At 38.7% G+C, this 23,045-nt stretch overlaps 1 protein-coding gene across 2 annotated transcripts in view; it reads left to right on the plus strand.

Moving 5' to 3' along the window:
- HACD1 (3-hydroxyacyl-CoA dehydratase 1) overlaps positions 1-15,726 on the plus strand; it is a 29,011-nt gene extending 13,285 nt beyond the window's left edge. The window contains exons 4-7 of one of the 2 annotated variants that reach the window (XM_021943100.2): positions 27-115; positions 4,261-4,382; positions 9,652-9,830; positions 13,618-15,726. In XM_021943100.2, coding sequence (XP_021798792.1) covers positions 27-115; positions 4,261-4,382; positions 9,652-9,830; positions 13,618-13,700 — 473 coding nt within the window. In that variant the 3' untranslated portion in view covers positions 13,701-15,726. The remainder of the gene's footprint in view (positions 1-26; positions 116-4,260; positions 4,383-9,651; positions 9,831-13,617) is intronic. The other variant, XM_021943101.2, reaches the window with a different exon arrangement.
- Positions 15,727-23,045: the final 7,319 nt, after the last annotated feature.

The following is a 23,045-nucleotide window of genomic DNA, read 5'->3' on the forward strand; positions in this document are numbered from 1 at the left end:
ATAGTTGACTTGTTTTTCTTTTTAAGGAATTGTACCTACTTCTGTGCTTGTGACTGGGGTCCAAGTGAGTTCAAGAATCTTTATGGTGTGGCTCATTACTCACAGTATAAAACCAGTAAGTGACACAAACATATTGTCTGCTTGAGCTGCAGGAAAGCTTTCCATTTATAGGAATCTAAAATATTGACATTTATGTATTTCAGGAAGTGGAAGCATTGGACAACAAGGAGTTGGGTTTGAGTTTTAGGTATTGTGCATTGACTTAGTGCCTTAGCAGATTGGCTTTGAAACACAAACAAAACCAAATATTGGCATCTTATATCCATAATATATTCTCGTTTGATATTTTCTAGTTTTTGAAATTAGTATTCAGACTCTGTCAAATAAGCGGCAGAAAATGTTCTTTTCTGTAGAAGTTTCTTTTCAATCCAAGTTGTCCTCTTTGATTATGTAATCAAAGTTGTCAGTATAAAATTTATTATTTCTGGGCAGGGGCAATGGCTCACGCCTGTAATCCCAGCATTTTGGGAGGCCAAGGCAGGTGGATCACCTGAGGTCAGGAGTTTGAGACCAGCCTGGCCAACATGATGAAACCCTGTCCCTACTAAAAATACAAAAATTAGTCAGGCATGGTGGCGAGCACCTGTAATCCCAGCTACTCAGGAGGCTGAGGCAGGAGAATTGCTTGAACCCGAGAGACAGAGGTTGCAGTGAGCTGAGATTGTGCCACTGCACCTCCAGCCTGGGCGACAGAGCGAGACTCCATCTCAAAAAAAAAAAAAAAAATTATATCTCATTTAGCATTGAGTATTATAGCAACAGACATAAAAAGTAAATGCAGTCCTGTAGATCTGAACAAATGGAAAAGACTAAAAGTTGGAAGGGGTCAAAGGATAAAAATTTTAATTAGGAGGAATTAAGTTCAAGAAATGTATTATGCAATGTAGTGACTATAGTTAATAGCAATGTATTGTATATTTGAAAGTTGCTAAGACAATAGGGTCTTACCACAAATAAATAAGTATATATGGTAATACATAGGTTCATCAGCTTGATTTAGCCATTTCACAATGCATACATATTTCAGAACATTATGTTGTACACCATAAATATATGCAATTTTAATTTCCAATTAAAAATAATTTTCAAAAAAATGCTAAGGAGCTTAAGGAAAAATAAACAATTTTTACTGAGGCATGACAGGAGACAGACCTAATTATTGAATCTAATTAATATTCAAACCTTTTAGGCGAGATTGACATCATGCTCCTATGTCAAGATACTGGGCATTTTTAAACCCATGTTAGGGCTGGGCGAGGTGGCGCATGCCTGTAATCCCAGCACTTTGGGAGGCCGAGGTGGATGAATCACCTGAGGGTCAGGAGTTCGAGACCAGCCTGGCCAACATGGTGAAACCTCGTCTCTACTAAAAATACAAAAATTAGCCAGACGTGGTGGCGGGCGCCTGTCATCCCAGCTACTCAGGAGGCTGAGGCAGGAGAATTGCTTGAACCCGGGAGGTGGAGGGTGCAGTGAGCTGAGATCGCACCACTGCATTCCAGTTTGGGCAACAGAGTGAGACTCCATCTCAAAAAAAAAAAAAAAAAATTAAACCCATGACAGGAACATTTCCCATGTGAACCCTTCTGACCTCTTGACAGCCTTCAGAACCTCCTGTCTCCCCGAGGACAGATCTCTGGCCTCCTTTCCATTTCTCAGATGCCTTTCTTATCTCAGATTGGGGACTGACACCTGACCTCTTCTCTGTTCCTCTTAGCTTCACTGGCCTCCTGTCTGTGTGGGGACAGCTCATTGACCTCCTGCTTTTATATACTTTATCTCTCGTGACTAGTATCTTTCACTCAACTTGCATGATTTACCTGTTCCCTAACCAGCAACTGCCATGCAGGTAGTGCAGACAGCAGCGAGCACATGGCATGGGAGAGGCAAACTATTAATTAACTTTGCCTACTCGTTTAAAAGCAGGAGGGCAGCATTCACAGACGAGAAGAGAGACTCTTCCAGGCAGTGAGGGAATATGATAGCTGAGTTAGGACCACCATGAGTCTGAAGAATGAAGGAGAAGAAAGACAGCATTAACTAGACATTAACGAGAGAGATGGAGGTAAAGGGAAGCTTGAGAGTCGCAAGTTCCAAAAAGAAAACAGGACCCATCTGCCCCGTTTATCCTCCAGAGGATCTCTGCCTTAATGTTCCTATTTATTTTTTGCTGACGGTAGTTTCCCACTGGTACCTATTCAGCACTCCTTAATTAATTCAACCAATATTATTGAATGCATTCTGTACACCTGGTGCTGTTCAAATTTCTGGATTTACAGAAATGAATAAAGTGGGCCGGGCGTGGTGGCTCACACCTGTAATCCCAGCACTTCGGGAGGCTGAGGCGGGTGGATCACTTGAGGTCAGGAGTTCAAGACCAGCCTGGTCAACATGGTGAAACCCTGTCTCTACTAAAGATTCAAAAGTTAGCCAGGGGTGGTGGTGCACACCTGTAGTCCCAGTTACTCGGGAGGCTGAGGCAGGAGAATCTCTTGAACTCAAGAGGCAGAGGTTGCAGTGAGCCGAGATAGTGTCACTGCACTCCAACCTGGGTGACAGAGCAAGACTCTGTCTCAAAAAAAAAAAAAAAAAAAAAGAACAAGGCAATCCCAGCTGTCAAGTGTACTGGCTGTTGGGAAGTGGGGGACACTTAACTTGGAATCATGCACAGATGCTAATAGTGCACCTCATCTGTGCCTGACAGTGTGCTGGGATATGGCTGTTGACAATACAAACATGGTTCCCACTGGTGGAGCCTAAACTTGGGAGGGAAGCTGAACAAATATTTAATTATGTAAGTGTTAAGTGCTTTGAAGCAAGAGCTCAGTATGCATTGCAGTATACCTAGGGACTTCGTCTGACGTAGGCAGTGAAAGAAGGCTTCCCTTAAGGAGGGATACAGATGTTGAGCACTGACATGTAGAAGAGTTAGCCAGACAACTCTTAGTACAGACTGGCAAATGCCACAATACAGATATGAACAAAGTAAGTAGAAGAAGGGTGTTGGGCTGGGCATGGTGGCTCATACCTGTAATCCCAGCACTTTGGGAGGCTGAGGCAGGCAGATTACTTGAGATCAGGAGTTTGAGACCACCCTGGCCAACACAGTGAGACCCCGTCTCTACTAAAAATACAAAAACTAGCAAGGCATGTAATCCCAGCTACTCTGGAGGCTGAGGCGCAATAATCATTTGAACCTGGGAGGCGGAGGTTGTAGTGAACCGAGATTGCACCACTGCATTCCAGCCTCGGTGACAGAGCAAGACTGTCTCAAAAAAAAAAAAAAAAAAGGGGGTGGTGAGCAAATAAATAACTGCTCAGGGTGAGAGGAGAGGGTTGGAGACAGTTTTCTAGAGGGCGAGATGTTTTAGCTGAATCTTGAAAGATGGGAAAAGATTTTTTATGGAATAAGAGAGTAACATTCCAGTGAGAGGGAATAACGTGTTAAATTGCACAAGTTCAGAGCATATTCTGGAAATAACGAAATCTAGTGTCACCAGAGAGAGAAGTAGGTAGGAGGGTTGATAATTGTAGATGAAGTTGGAGAGATTTCCGAGCAAGGATTGTAAAGTATCTTGAATATGGTGTGCAGGTATTAGGGCTCATCCTTCTATTCTGTGAAGCAGTATGGGAGCAGTGAAACTTTTAAATCACAGGACTTAGCTAATTCCAATTTGTTTTTTATTTATTTGCTTCCTTGACTTCTTTTTAAAAGAAAAGTTGCATTCATGAGGAGAATAAAGAGAGGAAAGACTATTTAGGAAACAGTTACAGTAGTCCAGATGAGAGATGATAAAACCGTGAATTAAAATAGTGGTGAAAGGGCCAAAGACGAGTGAGTAATTCAAGCGTTGGTCTTACAGTAGAACAGGTGTGAGTCAATGATTACGAGAAGTAGGAGGGTCAGATTTTGGTTTCAACAAGGTAACATTGTCCTCCAACGATAGCGTTGTTGCCTGAAGTGATGGACGAGGGAAGAAAAACCAGTCTATGGTCAACTATTCCTGTGCACAGGATATATTTAAGTTCCAGGTTTATAATTAATGATGTTAACGGTGACTGCATGAAGTTTTCTGTGTTGCATCTGCGTAACCCTAACATCCCATTATAAATAAAAGGCAATACATAAGTAAAGTAAGTACCTTCATTGAAAAGTAAGTTCCAGGTTGAATGACACTGGATTTCTCTGTAATTCTGCAGATCCAGAATGAGGAGAGTGTGGTGCTTTTTCTGGTCGCGTGGACTGTGACAGAGATCACTCGTTATTCCTTCTACACATTCAGCCTTCTTGACCACTTGCCATACTTCATTAAATGGGCCAGGTGGCGATATCTTGCCATTTAGTTTCTCATTGTCCTGTGCGTGCTTATTTTATGTGCTAACGCCAGAGAACTAAAATTCGTGTTTCAGCCCCATGATGCCAGAGTGCTGTTGCTTTAGATATTAGCTGATACAACTAATAATAATATTAACTGTATTATTTAATAATATTAAATAATAATTATACGAGTTATGCTTTGTATTCTAAAAGTTTAATGATCAGAGAGGAATTGTATTAATAAATATTTTGAGTGAAATAAATGTAAGACAAATTATTGTAGTATCCTTAACCTCAGAATTGGTCATTCATTTTTGTTTTGGAAAGCACAGTAAACATTTTTGGGATTAGCTTAAATAAGCAGTGCCAAAAATATGGTGTTTTTTTGTCTGTGATGTAAATTATTTTAAGAGTCAATCTAGCAGCCACAATTTATGTCATTTATACAATGCGATTGGTTTTTTTTTTTTTTTAGCTTTAAGTTGCAGAGATATTTTTAATAGTCATACTTACTTAAAATTGTATTGTTTGGAATGTGGATAAAATTTATATTTGAAGAGCTCCAAATATATCCTAAAGCAACAGTTTTTAAAGCAAAAGATATCTGTTCTTTTTGAAGTTTGAATTCTTGGAGCAACTGACATTTTAGAAAGTTGTTATAAAAACAAAACTGCTCTTTGGAGAACAAGTCACAAATCAGTATAGATTTGTTCACTTTATTCTTTGTATTATATTTATAGTAGTAGTAACAATGACAAATGGTGTGTGCCTACTGCATGCCTGAAATGCAGGTATGAACAAAACAAATTCTCTGCCTTATGACGAAGACAATACAGAAACTAATAGATATGTGATATGTCAGGTGGTGATAAATGCTGGGATTATAGGTGTGAGCCACCATGCCTAGTCAATTACTCTTTTTGAATCTCATGTGTTATACATGTTCAAATATAATAAATGAGAATATACAAACCAAAAAGAAGGAAAACTACTTTTAAATTACTTTACTTATAATCTGTCTACCCAAGGATAATCACTGTTGTGTTTTATGGTTTTTTGGGGCTTTTTTGTTTTTTGAGACAGGGTCTCATTCTGTCACCCAGGCTGGAGTGCAGTGGCACGATCTTGGCTCACTTCAATATCCACCACCTGGGCTCAAGCGATTCTCCTGCCTCAGCCTCCCAAGTAGCTGGGAGTACAGGCACAGGCCACCACATCTGGCTACTTTTTGTATTTTTTGTAGAGAAGGAGTTTCACCATGTTGCCCAGGCTGGTCTTGAACTCCTGAGCTCAACTGATCCACCCACCTCGGCCTCCCTAAGTGCTAGGATTACAGGTGTGAGCCACTGCGCCCGACCATGTTATACATTCTTTTAGACGTTTTAATATTCTCTAGCTCTTCTTTAGACACTTGTGGCTTACCACTTTGCATAGGATGAAATACTTTGAAATTATAATTTGAGCTTAAGTGTCTTGTCTGTCGTAAGAAGGTTGCACTATGATTTACAGGGATTTGGGTGGTCTTAATCTTACTGTACATGAAAATGTATTTACCTTTAGTGACTGGGCTTTTTAAAGGTTGGCAATTTTGAATGTAGTGACTCTAATCCTAGAACACATTAATATCATTTAGCATGACAATGTTCTGGACCTCTGGCATCTTTAAAAATACTAACTCATCATCTAATCTCTTTTCATGTGCTGAATTTACAAAGTTTGTCTGAAGAAGACAACAGAATGTACGTTGCACATTTTCCTGAGGTCAGGCACATTAGACTTGATGGCTTTGTGTGTCTGTCTTTTGGAATGCATTTGCATGTCTTGAGTGTCTGTAAAAGTTAGAAACTGCCATTGTATGTTTAAATTTGCTGTTTAGAAAGTGTTTATCCATTGCAGACTGGGCGTGGTGGCTCATGCCTGTAATTCCAACACTTTGGGAGGCCAAGGTGGGTGGGTCACTTGAGGTCAGGAGTTCGAGATCAGCCTGGCCAACCTGGTGAAACCCCATCCCTACTAAAAAATAAAATTAGCCGCATGTGCCTGTAATCCCAGCTACTTGGGAGGCTGAGGCAGGAGAAATGCTTGAACCAGGAGGCGGAGGTTGCAGTGAGCTGAGATCATGCCACTGCACTCCAGCTTGGCAACAGAGAGAGACTGTGTCTCAAAAAAAGAAATTGTTTATCCATTGCCTTAATGTTAAACAAGTTATACAATCTTTCAGTCTTTGAAATCATGTGGTGCATAATACATTGTCAGCTGATCATAATGGTAAATAATTATGTTTCATGTCAAAAAGATCTTAAAAATCCCAGCCATCTAAATATACTTCCCAACGCCATTAAGTAATGTAAAATAATATTTGTATTTATGCTCAGATGTTGAAGATGTTGTTCTCAAATAAAACTACACTTTAGAAATGGCTTCTTATTTATAAGTAGTTTAGCCTATTGTTATAGTTTGAATATACTTTGATTCTACTTATGTGTTATAAGTGTTCTTGGAAAAGTCCTCAGAATAGGTAATTGTATATATTATGTTTTTCATATTGATTTCCATTTTAATTTAGAAAATTCACTCCCTTCAAAAAACTTTTGGACAGTAATTGAGAACCTTCAAAGAAGCACTGTATCTTTTTTTTGAATGTGGTCTATCCATAGTTAAATGTCCCATACTGCCCTCAGAACTTAGAGAGGTAGTAACATGCAATCTTTTTGAAGTGCAAGTGAAGTCAAATAAATTATATAATTTGTTCCCATTTCATTATAAATTTTCACTGCCCTTAAGACTTTCAACTAGCTTATTATAGGAGTGTTAATTTTTTCTTCTATTAAGGAACAATCCTGCCAAAAAAAAAAAAAACAACTTTTGAAAACCACATAAGAAGGCCTGGCGCAGTGGCTCAAGCCTGTAATCCCAGCACTTTGGGAGGCTGAGACGGGCGGATCACGAGATCAGGAGATCAAGACCATCCTGGCTAACAGGGTGAAACCCCGTCTCTACTAAAAAATACAAAAGAACTAGCCGGGCGAGGTGGCGGGTGCCTGTAGTCCCAGCTACTCGGGAGGCTGAGGCGGGACAATGGCGTGAACCCGGGAGGCGGAGCTTGCAGTGAGCTGAGATCCGGCCACTGCACTCCAGCCTGGGCGACAGAGCGAGACTCCGTCTCAAAAAAAAAAAAACCACATAAGATAAAAATTGCAACTTAATCAGTTTGGGTATTTTATTGACATAGGTATATAAAATGTCCAGTTATGGGATTTAAAAAATTGAGGTACAGGGAAAGATTGAGTTAAATGATACGCAAATAACTGCCCAAGACTGGTAAGAAAGCAGAGAGTTTCTCCAAGGCCAGGAAGGGATTAACAGGTACAGTGAAGGAATCATTGTTCTTTCTTGAACAACTCATCTATTTGGCAAATAATTCTGCCCTCCTCCCATCTCCTGTCTTCGCATATCCCTGACATACAGGAACAAGGTGATTTTTAATTTGTCTCCAAGCTTGTTCAATACTGACAACTTTGACTTTTCTTTATAGATACTTCGTAATGCCAACAAAATGATTAAATACAGATTTGATTTCTTTTTTTCCATCAAAATGTTGACCTTTTGTTTTAAATTAAAAACATTTTTCTTTTTTTAAATTAAATCAAATTAAATTTTTTTGAGACAGGGTCTTGCTGTGTCACCCAGGCTGAAGTACAGTGGTGAGGTCTTGGCTCACTGCCCCCTTGACCTCCTGGACTCAAGCAATGCTCCTGCCTTAGCCTCCCAAGTAGCTGGGGCTACAGGCATGCACCACTGTGCTCGGCTAATTAAATTTTTTTTTTTTTTTTGTAGAGACAGGGTCTCACTATATTGCCCAGGGTGGTCTTGCTCTCTGGCCTCTTGACTTTAGCTTTCTGTGGTAACTGTTATACAGTGGCTGACTCGGAGAAAAATGATTTTTTTAAAAAGAAGAAATATGATCATCTTGGGTCCTTTGGGCCCCTCTTATTGGAGCCCAGCCAGTAGAACAACGAGTGTTTTCTAATTGGAGGCATACATGATGCCTGGCCTACTGTGTGTTCCAGACCTTGCCGCAGACCAAATGAACACATGGTGACTTTGGATTTAGAGTAGAACTTTCTTAGCTCTATTTTAAACAAGTTAACTCTGCCTTGAATGTGGGAATTCAGGAAGTAACTTGTCAACTTGTTTTGTTACGGGAGCAGTTTTAGACAATATAATATACTCATTAGTAGCTATTCATGCTTCAGGTGGTATTATCCGTTTTCTGCAATAATTGCTTTTCATTAGTAACCACAAAGACTTTTCCAAATGCCTCTTAAAAATAACTACCTTGGTAATTTCAAGGTTTAGATATAAAATTTAGGATAATCACTGGTCTTTTCAAACGCAGCATTTTGATCAATAAATTACTAGCTGCTGCGGACAAAAGCAGTCATTTGTGATTTTATGCACCAAAGAAGTTATCACTACAATACCTTTTTTTAAAGTTACATAGGTCGGGCATGGTGGCTGGTCTGTAATCTCAGCACTTTGGGAGGCTGAGGCGGGTGGATCACCCGAAGGCAGGAGTTCGAGACCAGCCTGACCAACATGGTGAAACCCTGTCTCTACTAAAAATACAAAAATTAACCGGGCATGGTGGTGTGCACCTGTAACCCCAGCTACTCAGGAGGCTGAGGCAGGAGAACCTGTTTAACCTGGGAGGCAGAGGTTGCAGTGAGCCAAGATTGCGCCACCGCACTCCAGCCTAGGAAACAGAGTGAGACTCTATCTCAAAAAAAAGAAAAAAAAAGAAAAGAAAAGAAACCCAAAAATTAGCTGGACATGGTGGCATGCACCTGTAATCCCAGCTACTTGGGAGGCTGAGGCAGGAGAATTACTTGAACCCAGGATGTGGAGGTTGCAGTGAGCCAAGATTGTGCCACTGCACTCCAGCCTGGTGTCAAGAACCTACTCCATCTCAAGACAAAACCAAGAAAAACTACATATACATTTTTTAATATACAAAAGTATTTCAGTACTCTAAAATAAGTTGATACTATTTTATTAAAAAGACATTGCCTATTGTGGAAACTAATACTAGGAAAAAAAGGATGATAATTAATAAGCAAATGATCAAAGTAGAACTATTAACCTTATGTAAGATTATCGTAATTATGTAAAGAAAAGAGAATTTTGAAGTTTAAATTAAGTAGTAGCAATAGACTTGTAAAGTCAAATAACTATTCTAGAAAAATAATTCTCTGAGGTTTTTCTTTCTCCAGATATAATTTTTTTATCATCTTATATCCTGTCGGAGTTGCTGGTGAACTTCTTACAATATATGCTGCCTTGCCGTATGTGAAGAAAACAGGAATGTTTTCAATAAGACTTCCTAACAAATACAATGTCTCTTTTGACTACTATTATTTTCTTCTTATAACCATGGCCTCATATATACCTTGTAAGTATATACTTATTAGTGCTTTGATTTGACATATGATGTGGAAATTTTTGAAAGGATATAATAATAAGCAAGGGGAAATAATTAGAAATAATTGCTTATAAATACATTAAAACTTCAGTTTAACCCCATGTTTACTGTTAATTTGGGAAAATTGAAGGGAGAGTGAGGCAGAAGACATTTCACTTGCTATGAGAATAAAGGCAAGTAAATTAACGCATGGATGATTGCTTTCTCAAAATCATTTAAACATTAGCTTAGTATGATTTGTTTTTTAAAGAAAGATAAAAATAAATTATGTTTAAAGCATTAGTGTACTTTTTACAAGCACTTAGAATTATATGTCTGAATATAAACTATCCAAGAAAAAGTCAGATTATTTCTATCTATTCATTAAGCATATACTTGGAAAAATCATCTAGGAGTAGTTTTGAGTCTTATTTGTGTTGCTCTATGTACTTGCAAATAATAAAGACTCTTTTCTTAAAGGATTTTGAATAAGTCAGCCTCTTTACTAATTTCTCATCATCTTTCAGTAGTTGCAGTGAATTGGTGAGGCTTTGCTCCATTTAAGTGCTAATAGTGAGGCTAGGCTCAGTGGCTCATGCCTATAATCCCAGCACTTTGGGAGGCCGAGGTGGGTGGATCACCTGAGGTCAAGAGTTCGAGACCAGCCTGGCCAACATAGCAAAACCCTATCTACTAAAATACAAAAATTAACTGGGCATGATGGTGCATGCCTGTAATCCCAGCTACTCAGGAGGCTGAGGCAGGAGAATCATTTGAACTCTAGAGGCAGAGGTTGCAGTGAACTGAGATGGCACCATTGTACTCCAGCTTGGGTAACAAGAGCGAGACTCTGTCTCAAATAAAAAAAAAAGAAAACGAGGCTAATAGTGATATATTTTTAGGTCAAACATTGATACCTCTAAAATCTACATTGACGTGATATAAATTATTTCATCTAAAGGAGATGAGCATAAAACTTGGGCAGCCCCTTGAGGTCTCCAGCTTTTTTGTTGTTGTTTTTTAAGACGGAGTCTTGCTGTTTTGCCCAGGCTGGAGTGCAGTGGTGCAATCTCAGCTCACTGCAATCTCTGCCTCTCAGGTTCATGGGATTACAGGCGCCTGCCACAATGCCCACCTAATTGTTGTATTTTTAGTAGAGACGAGGTTTCACCATATTGGCCAGGCTGGTCTCAAACTCCTGACTTCAAGGGATCCGCCCACCTTGGCCTCTCAAAGTGCTGGGATTACAGGCATGAGCCACTGCCCCCGGCCGGTGTCTCTAACTTGTATCTTTCCCAAAGTCAAAATTGACTTAGTGGTGAAAGATGTGTTTTCCCCTTGTCTTCTACCACTTCAGCCTGATTCTGTATCTGATTTTCTACCCCAGCCAGTTCAGGAGAGCTAGGGAGGGGATGTCTACTCTTTTGGATCACATCCCTTTCTTTTCCCAATGGCAGGTTAATGGTAGTATGGCTTGAACAGAGCCAGAGCTTGCTTAGGTGTCTGACAGTTACAGGTTCAAACAGTGGGTTCTCCTCTTCCTCGTGGCCTTTGAGGCATCTCCATGGAAATGGAGCGCCCGAAGCACCTTTTTCAGTTGTCCTGGGAGATGGAGACTCTGGCCTGTACCAGTAGCAGCTTCCCAGTTCACCATGCTGCCAGCTACTGAGTCCCACTGGCCAGAGGGTCACTCACCTCAGGACATGTTTTCCACTGCATTCTTTTTTTTTTTTAATTCCCTCCTCCCCCTGCATTCTTGATGTTAGTAATAAATCAATTAATTTTACTTTGCTTATTAAATCCTTTGCTAATCAAAAGTACTTTTTGAATACTTAGTACTCAAAAGTAGTAGTATTATTTCTCATTTACATTAAGATGAAAGAGGTTAAGTGAGTTGCTTAAAAATCACTAGCTTGCGGCCAGGTGTAGTGGCTCATGCCTGTAATCCCAGCGCTTTGGGAGGCCAAGGTGGGTGGATCACTTGAGGTCAGGAGTTCGAGACCAGCCTGGCCAACATGGTGAAACCTTGTCTCTACTAAAAATACAAAAATTAGCTGGATATGGTAGTGGGCACCTGTAGTCCCAGCTACTCAGGAGGCTGACGCAGGAAAATCACTTAAACTGGGGAGGCAGAGGTTTCGGTGAGCCGAGATTGCACCATTGCACTACAGCCTGGGTGACAGAGTGAGACTCCATCTCAAAAAAAAAAAAAAAAAAAAATCACTAGCTGGTGAATAAAGCCAGGGTTTGAACTCAAGCCCATATGTTCTGTTCAGCTACTCAGAATTTTATGGAAGTATTTACAATAATGGTCAGTGAGTTTAAGTAATTATGACCTGAATAAATTTAGCCCCCTAGGTATAGATAATATGATGGTAACCTTTCTTAGGAAGTACCTAATAGAAAGAAATAAAACCTATTGTGTATTTTTGCTCTGTTTGAGCTAAGTTTTACAAAGAAATTTTTACCCAAAGTTGCCTAAGCAGGATATTCAAAGCTTGTTTTGTGATAAGGTTCATTGGTTTGATTATTCTGATCATCATATTCAGAAATATTTTTACACTGGTATTGTTTATAGCTGATACTAATTTGTTTATCCACCAACATTTATACTATGAAACACCGGTTTGAAACACTGGTTCAAATTGGTTCAAAATAATTCTTCAAATTTGACTGGACAGATGACAATTTGTCCAACTGACCTAATCACATATGTATTTATGTGTTTATTATATAATAGACTAAATACCCTTACACCTAGCCAGGAGGAGCTTCTGCTTTAGGCTCTGTTAAGAGGACCTTGTTGTAGCCCTTCTCTGGTCACTCCACACGGCACCCCACTGCCTTCTAGATCACATTCCAGAAACCTGAGACCATGGAATTTGCTACCCAGATGGCAATAAGCATGCATCTGGGCCCTAATCAGGCTTCTTCCTCGATCCACTGTCCTGAGGGTTAACGATGTACCAGTATACACACCCTTGAGAAAACAGGATAGCCGGGGGGCAGCTGTTGGTGAGGGGTATGGATGAAGCTTAGATGTCTGCACCCGGGTATCCTCACACATGTGCAGGAGACCCCTTGCAGTACAGGATACAGCCAGTAGAATGGAGAACGGGAGGCTGGGTGGGCCAGTTTTCCCTGTGCGGGAATGTTCTGGCACAGCATTCCAAAGACTTAAGCATTCTAAATTCAAACATGGTCTTCTAAGTCATTATGAAGGTATTTTTATCAAGGCATTTAAGTTTGTTAAAAACAAGCAAAAATAGGCCAGGCACAGTGGCTCATGCCTGTAATCCCAGCACTTTGGGAGGCCGAGGCAGGCGGATCACTTGAGGCCAGGAGTTCAAGACCAGGCTGACCAACCTGATGAAATCCCATCTCTACTAAAAACAGAAAAATTAGGTGTGGTGGTGGTGCATGCCTGTAATCTCGGCTACTTGGGAGGCAGGAGAATTGCTTGAACCTGGGAGGCAGAGGTTGTGGTGAGCTGAGATCATGCCACTGCACTCCAGCTGGGGCAATAGAGTGAGACTCTGTCTCAGGAAAAAAAAAAAAGCAAAAGTAAAAACAAAACCCCAACAGTTACAGCATTAGAATATTTAGGCATGTGGTATGTGGGCCTCCATTTGCACTCTTACACTCTTGAGCTCTGTAAATATCCGGGGAACAGCAGTGGTATGGGATGTATTTACTCTCTAACATTGCCACATTTACTAATTCAAGTATAAGTAATTGTAAAGCAATAGCTTCTTTTTCTTTTTCTTTTTCAATGAAGTGTTTCCACAACTCTATTTTCATATGTTACGTCAAAGAAGAAAGGTGCTTCATGGAGAGGTGATTGTAGAAAAGGATGATTAAATGATCTCTGCAAACAAGGTGCTTTTTCCAGAATAACCAAGATTACCTGAGTCCAAGTTTTAGTAACAAGAATAAACAACTTTGTGAAATATCATGGATTGTATGGTTTCTTAAAATATAACTTGAGATGTGGCATTTGCCAGTATTTGTGTTCTTCTTCTGCCAGATCTATTTTGTACAAGAACTGTGCAAATATCAGTAACTCTTGGGTAGGTATTGATTATTAAGAAAATAATTAGGTGTATTATCTGGGGGGAAAAAAAACTTTTACTAAATTTTTTTGAAACATGCTCAAAGCTTTTTAAATCAATATTTAGAAATTAGTTTAATGATTTACTATTATACGTGCCAGTGATATTTATGTGATATTTATAAATGAAAATAAACGCAAAATTATAACAACTTGTTAATAATGTATTGGTATTTTTGAACCCCTAATCTATTTTTTCAGGAAATAAGGCAGCATTATGATTAATAACAATTTTTGGAAGCGTGGATATAATTTGCTAAAGTAAGACTGTTGATGTAGATAAAGTAGCAGCATAAAAACACACATATATTCAAGTAGGTGTCATAGTTGGAAAATATTCTTTGGAAATATTTCTAGGCAGTTGAAATTACTTATACTGCTAAGGAAATCTATTCTTCATTTAAATTAGCCACTTAAGGATAAGTTTTTCAACCGTGAAGGTTTTAAGGAGCTAGGAAGAGCATAAGTATTTGCCCCACTGTTAAAAAAATAACATGACATCTGACTATAATGTATTCAGGCTGAGAGTGGTAGCTCACACCTGTAATCCCAGCATTGGAAGGTTGAGGCAGGAGGATCGTTTGAGCCCAGGAGTTCAAGACCAGCCTGGGCAATATAGCAAGACCCCATCCCTAAAAAAGATACAAAAAAAAAAAGAAATTAACCAGGCATGGTGGCACATGCCTGTAGTTCCAGCTACTTGGGAGGCTGAGGTGGGAGGATCACTTGAGCCCAGGAATTCGAGGTTGCAGTGAGCTATGATGGTACCACTGTGCTTAAACCTGGGTGACAGAGCAAGACCCTGTCTCTGAAAAATACTGATGATGATGGTGATAATGATGAAGATGATGATGCTGTACTCAGAACTTTGGTTGAGAAAGTCTCTATACTGTAGAATTATCTCGTTAACAATTGTTATGATAATCCCTTTGTGGTACTTATGTAACTAAACATTTTGGGATATGATCGTTAGACAGACTCATTTCATTCTGAATTCCATTGAATAGCAAAAAGTCTTGTAATAAAGTTCCTGTCCTTGTGTTTAATAAAAAAGAAACACCAGAGCTACTTTCATACTGCCTTAATTTGTAAGTAGGTCCTTCAAAAAATTTCCCTCCTTTATTCAAGTATGTTGATTTACTAACCCAGTTTTTGAGAGAATATTAAATATGTGACTTAAAAAGACAAGGAACTTTTTTCCCCCACTATAGATATCTAGGTGTAATTTTGGCTTTGAATGTTCTGTATTGTTTCCATTTATAATCAACATGTAACATTACACTTTTTAAAATGACTTGATTTTGTGTTACCACCTCCTTTACAGATTATTTTCACATAGAGATTTGCAGTTCAGAACATTTTTGCAAACTTTTACTTTAAATAACTTGGTTTTTCCAAGGTGCTATTTATTTTATTACATTACATTGTAATGTTTCCTCTGCAGCTGAATGTTTCATTGAGCAATTAGGTTACTAGTTCTCAAAAGTCCTAACATTCATTCTGCTCTTATTCTATTTGATCAGTTTCATGTTGGATTTTTATATGAAAGAAATTGTCAGGGAGTCTTTACCTTTGGTTACATAGTATGAGAATTTCACATATTTTATTAGATGCCTGTCTTGCAAAAAATAATTTAAATCATATTTCTAAAATTTGCATTAATTCAACTAGTACTGCCTTCAAGTGGCTGTATTACTCTTTTTCTTCTTATGTTGTGGAATATCTTGAAGTAGGAATTGTGATTAACTTTAATAAAAATCAGAGTGTGTTAAACTATTTGGTGACCCTTTAACATATGCAAAGTACACCTAAACTTCAGATTTCGTTTATTTTCTATATTCAACCAATTGTAAACAGTTATTTGTTTGGAAAATGAAGTGCTAAACAGTAGTTTGATTTTAAAAGGAAAAAATATTTGAAATGCCTTTACACTTACGTTGACAGAAAAGAGTCATACTCTGTAAAATATTTGAAGAGATTTATTCTGAGCCAAATATAAGTGACCGTGGCCCATGACACAGCCCTCAGGAGGTCCTGAAAACATGTGTCCAAGGTGGTTGGGGTACAGGTTGGTTTTATACATTTTAGGGAGGCATGAGACATCAGTCAGATACATTTAAGAAACACATTGGTTTGGTCCAAAAAGGCAGGACAACTGGGGGTGGAGGGTTTCAGCTTGTAGGTAGATTTTACAATTTTCTGGCTGACAATTGGTTGAGTTTATCCAAAAACCTGGGATCAACAGAAAGGAATGTCTGGGTTGCAATAAGAGGTTGTGGAGACTCGGGAGTTCGAGACCAGCCTGGCCAACAGGGTGATGTAGCAGGACAAGCTGCAGACAAAACCCCTCAGACACCGAGTTGTAGAAGGAAAGGGCTTTATTTGGCCGGGAGCTTTGGCAAGACTCAGGTCTCCAAAAACCGAGCTCCCCGAATGAGCAATTCCTGTCCCTTTTAAGGGCTTACAACTCTAAGGGAGTCTGCGTGAGAGGGTTGTGATCGAATGAGCAAGCAGGGGGTACGTGACTGGGGGCTGCATTCACTGGTAATCAGAACAGAACAGGACAGGGATTTTCACAGTGCTTTTCCATACAATGTCTGGAATCTATAGATAACATAATTGGTTAGGTCAGGGGTCATTTTTAACCAGGCTCAGGGTGCGTTGCCAGGCTGTCTGCCTGTGGATTTCATTTCTGCCTTTTAGTTTTTACTTCTTTCTTTGGAGGCAGAAATTGGGCGTAAGACAATATGAGGGGTGGTCTCCTCCCTTAGTGAAATCCCATCTCTACTAAAAATGCAAGAATTATCCGGGTGTGGTGGCGCACCCCTGTCATCCCAACTATTCGGGAGGCTGAGGTGGGAGAATTGCTTGAACCCCAGAGATGGAGGTTGCAGTGAGCTGAGAACGTGCCACTACACTCCAGCCTGGGCGAAAGTGAGACCCCATCTCAGAAAAAAAAAAAAAGAGGTTGCAGAGACCAAAGTTGTATTATGCACATGAAGCCACCAGGTAGCAGGCTTCAGAGAGAATAGTTGTAAAATGTTTCAGACTGAAAGTCTGTGTTGATTTTAATGCTGGAGATTATAATCAGGCATGTCTGACCCCCACTTCCTGTCATGGCCTGAACCAGTCTCTCAGGTTACGTTTTAAAAGAGCCGGAGCTGAGGAGGAAGTCCATTCAGATGATTGCGGGTGGGGGCGGACGAGGTGCTTTTATTTTTGGTTTACATCGTGTTCTGTGACTGCATTTTCTTTTGAGTTTCTCCGTAAATCACCATAACTTTCAATAGCCAAGTCAGGGCTTGTATCAGATAGAACTTTAGAATACAGTCCTGTAGACTTTGGCATTTGAAACACAGATCAAGAAATTTTGATGCTAGCAACTTTCAATTATATTTGGTGACAATTCCTTGATATTCGGATTGTTTTTTGATTTTCATAGCTTTATAGCTTGCTATATTATACAATATGCAAGTTTTAAAAAATATTTTTCAAAGTGTTAATTTGATATGAATATAGCAACATCCTTGATAGTTTTAGCTTTTTAAAAAAGCATGCTAGAAATCTAAGAAAGTCATTTTCACCAAAAGTTTTTGTTGCTTGACATCGACAGATTTTCAGAAGCATTATTTTCTCATCTTTATATTTTTAAGCATCTAATTATTATGCTGCTATGTCATAGTTTCTAGTGATATATTGCTAATGATCTAAATTTTGCAATAATCCCTTTTCCTCCCCACAAATACGTGTCTCATGCCCACTGTGTGTCAGGCCCTGTTGTAGGGAATTAACATCTTCCTCTAATCCTATCTCTCTCTCCCCTACACAGTAAACCTTTAGCAAAATTACTGGGTTAGATCGATTAGTAAATCATATTGCAAAATAGTTATCTGTGCTTTAACAAAATACAGCGTGTGGGTAATCTGATGTGATGGGTTCTTTGTTACTTATATGTGTATAATAAGCATATTCAGGCACCACTAAATAGACAGAATTCTGGCCTAAAACTACTTCATAACAAAATTAGTTATAGTTGATAAGACCGATACAATAAATCATTAAGAGATCCTTGAAGGAAAAAAATAACTGTAAAAGGCAACATTTAAAATATTTTTCATATGAATATGGGACGTATAGAGGTATTTACCTTTCATATACATTTAGATTTGGATTAAACATATAATTGATAGAATAAAAAATAAGCAATGCAGTTTTGTGATTTCCAGTATGAAGGCATTGAATAGAACTTAAAATTCAATTTGTTTATGGTTTTAGTCTAAATTTACAAAATATTTAAATGGACATAGGTCTCTCCTTTAGATATGAAGCTTAAAAATATATTATAAACATTTTAGATTTTTTTTTGTGTGTTCCTGTTATAGCTTTTAAAATATTTTGGGCATTTTTTATTTTGAAATAATTTCAAAGTTACAGGAAAGTTGTTAAGAATAGTAGGAAAAGCACCTCTAAATCCTTCACTTGAATTGCCCACTTGTTAATATTTTGTCCCATTTGCTGTAGTTTTCTCTCTCTCTGTTCATAATATTTTGTGAACCATTTGAGAATAAGTTGAAACATTAACCCCTAATTTCTTCAGTGCCTATTTCCTAAGAACAAGGACATCGTGCTACCTTGCCACTGTACCATAACCCAGATCAGGAAATCAACATTGATACTGTTATTAGAAAAACTTCAGCCGAATTAAATTGAAAGGAGGTTAATTGAGCAATGAACGATTTCGTGAATCGGGCAGCCCCCAGAATCAGCAGATTCAGACAGACTCCAGGGATGCCCTGTGGTCAGAACAAATTTATAGACAAAAAAAGGGAAGTGACATACAGAAACCGGCAGTGAGGTACAGAAATAGCTGGATTGGTTACATATGGGCATTTGTCTTATTTGAACACAGTCTGAACACTTAGCAGTCTGTGAGTGGTTGAAGTACGTCCGCTGGGATTGGCCAAGACTCGGCTGTTGTTACAGGTGCATACTCCTAGTTAGGTTATCAATCTTGTCTGCCTATTAAGCTAAGTTACAGTTCGTCCACAAGGACTCAAATATAGAAGTACAGAGTGCTTCTCAGGCCATATTTAGTGTAATAATGCAATCCCTTTGTCTAACTGGTAGACCTTATTCCAGTCTCATTGACATGTATTATGCATGCACATGTATATTCTGGATCAAGATCCAATCCAGGGTCAGCAATTACATTTAGTTATCATCTCTTTTAGTCTAGAGTGGTTCCTTAGTTTTTCTTCACCTTTCGTGACTTGGACATTTTCCACAGTACAGGATTGTTGTTTTATAGACAGTCCCTCCATTTGAGTTCGTTTGATGTTTCCTAATGATTAGATTTAATTATGTACCTTTGGGCAGGAATGTTAAATTGTTCAATTTTCTGGTGATGTTAACTTTCATGTCTCAGGGCTTTTGTTTCTTAATGTTTTGGTTGCACATGAGTATTTTAATAATAGAAGGAGTTCTAATTCATAGGAGTTTATGAAATAAGACATTGGGGTTTTTTTTTTTGAGACTGAGTTTTGCTCTTGTTGCCCAGGCTGGAGTGCAATGGCATGATCTCAGCTCACTGCAACCTCTGCCTCCCGGGTTAAAGTGATTCTCCTGCCTCGGCCTCCCAAGTTGTTGAGATTACAGGCAGGCGCCTCCATACCCGGCTAATTTTGTAGTTTTAGTTGAGATGGCGTTTCACCATGTTGGTCAGGCTGGTCTTGAACTCCTGACCTCAAGTGATCTACCCACTTCGGCCTCCCAAAGTGCTGGGATTACAGGCATGAGCCACTGTGCCCTGCCTGGATTTTTAAAACCAGATTAATATGCCTGTCATCGCATATGTGAAGATTGATGTGTTTTTAAGTGCATAAAAAACACTAAATTATTTATGCATGTGCAATTTCCAGGCTTATTATTAACTCAACCTTCACATTGACGTTTATGCCCCTAGATTATACCCTAGAAAATTCTGTGATTAATTAATATACTTTCATTTTGCTCGAATGTTCTTAACTGCAGCGTTCTGTTCCGCATTACTTTATACTCTTACCATCTTCTCTTGCTTTGCTAAAATTATATATAATGCAAAATTGAGATTGCTGTAAAAATACATTTTGTTTCTTGATTAGTGATTGTGCCTTACATATTTAAATTCAATTTATACAATTAAAAAATTAACAATTTTTCTTAAATTCAGTTAACATTTTGTGATTTAACTTTGAGGATAATGACCGTAGAAAAATGGTTTTCAGATCAAATCATTTATGAATCATCTGAGGACCTCAGAATTCTTTCTTTACAGATTTTGCATCAGCAGCTGTGGGGCTAAGAAACCGGAATTTTTTAGCAAGGTGCTAGGCAGTTCTGGTGCAAGCAACTTAGTCGACCCCCCAGCCTTTAAGAAACACTGCAATAGAGAAAGGCCGGGCGCAGTGGCTCACACCTGTAATCCCAGAACTTTGGGAGGCCGAGGCGGGTGGATCACTTGAGGTCAGGAGTTTGAGACCAGCCTGGCCAACGTGGTGAAACCCTGTCTCTACTAAAAATGCAAAAATTAGCTAGGCGTGGTGGCAGATGCCTGTATTCCCAGCTACTTGGGAGGCTGAGGCAGGAGAATCACTTGAATCCGGGAGGCAGAGGTTGCAGTGAGCCAAAATCTCGCCACTGTACTCTAACCTGGACAAGAGCAAAACTCTATCTCAGGGGGAGGGGGGTGTAGAAATATCAAGAAGGGGTGGAGAGGTGGGGAATGACTTCTAACAAATGCCATATTCAGTGTACCCAATAGAACTGAAAGAAAAAAAAATCAGCATTCCTACAGTCATGTCTCATTGTTTCTTATCAAAACGAACACTGTAGTTTTAAGTTTATAAAAATGAAAAATGATATTTGCATAGTCTGACAGTAAGATATTTTTAGCAAATATTATTTTATAGCTGTACAATTTATCGGACCATTCACTTAAGTAGTGTAGCTGGGAAGAAAGAACAATAGTAAGATCCAGTCAGGCATTTTTGTTGTATTGAATTTGATGACATGATATAAACTAGATACAACTAGAAAGTAGGTTAAAAGATTTTTGGGCCAGGCGTGGTGGGTCACTCCTGTAATCCCAGCACTTTAGGAGGCTGACGTGGGTGGATGACTTAAGTCCAGGAGTTGGAGGCCAGCCTGGGCAACATGACAAAACTCTGTCTGTACAAAAAATACAGAAATTAACCAGGCATGGTGTCACATACCTGTACTTCCAGCTACTTGGGAAGCTGAGGTGGGAGGATTGCTTGATCCTGGGAGGTCGAGGTTGCACTGAGCTGTAACCATGCCTCTGCACTCTAGCCTGGGCAACAGAGACCCTATGTCAAAAAAAAATTTTTTTAATAGTAGTGTTGTTACTTAAATAGAACTTCTAGTGTCTTTTTTTAATAAGCCCTCCCACAGACACAGACACACACACACACCCCTTCTTACGGAGGGATATATTCAAGACTGTGGGGAATGCATATGCTTCTGTTTTTGAGAAATATGCATGACAGAAAATAATTATAATTTGCCTGAATGATTTTTAATTTAATCATAAGTTGACTAAAATAGGTTTGTGGCTAAATTAATGTGTTCAGAAGCTGATTTTATTGAGTTAAACTTTCGCTGAACTTTATTAAAACCCTTGCAACAGAAATTAATCTTAAGAAATGAGGAAATGGAAAGGTTAATTTACATTAAGTGTACTCAAGAAGAAAAAATGAATTTAAAACAGTTGTTATCCCGGAGTCTGTAGATTTTTGTGCATCAAATATTCATTTTTTCCAAGTTACAACTTTATTTGTAACTTGTATGCATAAACATTTGCTCCAAAATCTGGTATTACTTTTTTGTTTCAATTCCAAAATCAACATATATGAGAAATTTTATATAGAAACTTAATTTATGGCATTAAAAATGTATTACCCACTACAATGTGGCCTGGGTGACAGCGAGACTGTCTCTAAAAAAAAAAAAAAGAAAGAAAGAAAAAGTATTACATCTTATGAGAATTGAAATTCCAGAAAGTCCAAAATTTCAGAATACATTTTTTTGAAGAAGAGTTGATATTGTCTGTTTGTAAGTTGTATGAAATAACAATGACAGGTAGCAAAAGTTAGGTATGAGCATAGCTAGTAAGAAAGTTTTTTAGAAAGCATTATTTTGTGAAAATGTTGGTTAACTTGTATGTTTATAGTTATGATGCATTTTTGGCCCTGGAAAACTCCAAATTATTTAGTATGCTTATGGAGTTATTATTTGCTTTATTTGTTTTTAAAAAAGCATTTAAAAATATTGCTGTGAATTAACTTTAGATGCTTGTAAACTTTGTAAACATTCAGTTTTCTTACTTAAAAGTATATTTTTAGTTGGATACACATTAAAAGAGGCAAAGAAACCTTTACCACATATATTTTAAAGTTTTGGAAATTAAGGCTGAGCTGTTTCAGTACCAATTATAATCTTGTAGAAAATGAAATGGATTAGTTTAAATCTATCAATATTTTCTTATGTATTTTTTTTTTTTTTTGGCAAATACTAACAAAATAAAAGTTATACACAATACCTTAGGGTATAATTGCTATTAGATTCTCATGCCAGGTCTTCTGAGATTCTCAGTCACATTCAGTGGTGGAATGGTGACATGTGTCATGGTTAAGAGCCAAGGCTTCGGAGTGAGAAACTTGCCTTAGATTTGGGAAAAAGTACTTAACTTTCCTTTTTTTTTTTTTTTTTTTGAGGCAGAGTCTCGCTCTGTCGCCCAGGCTGGAGTGCAGTGGCCAGATCTCAGCTCACTGCAAGCTCCGCCTCCCGGGTTCACGCCATTCTCCTGCCTCAGCCTCCCGAGTAGCTGGGACTACAGGCGCCCGCCACCTCGCCTGGCTAGTTTTTTGTATTTTTTTAGGAGAGACGGGGTTTCACCGTGTTAGCCAGGATGGTCTTGATCTCCTGACTTCATGATCCGCCCGTCTCGGCCTCCCAAAGTGCTAGGATTACAGGCTTGAGCCACCGCGCCCGGCCGTACTTAACTTTCTTAAGCCTCAAAGTCCTTATCTGTAAAATGG

This window comes from Papio anubis, chromosome 11 (assembly GCF_008728515.1).
Source record: "Papio anubis isolate 15944 chromosome 11, Panubis1.0, whole genome shotgun sequence".
Lineage (NCBI taxonomy): Eukaryota > Metazoa > Chordata > Mammalia > Primates > Cercopithecidae > Papio > Papio anubis.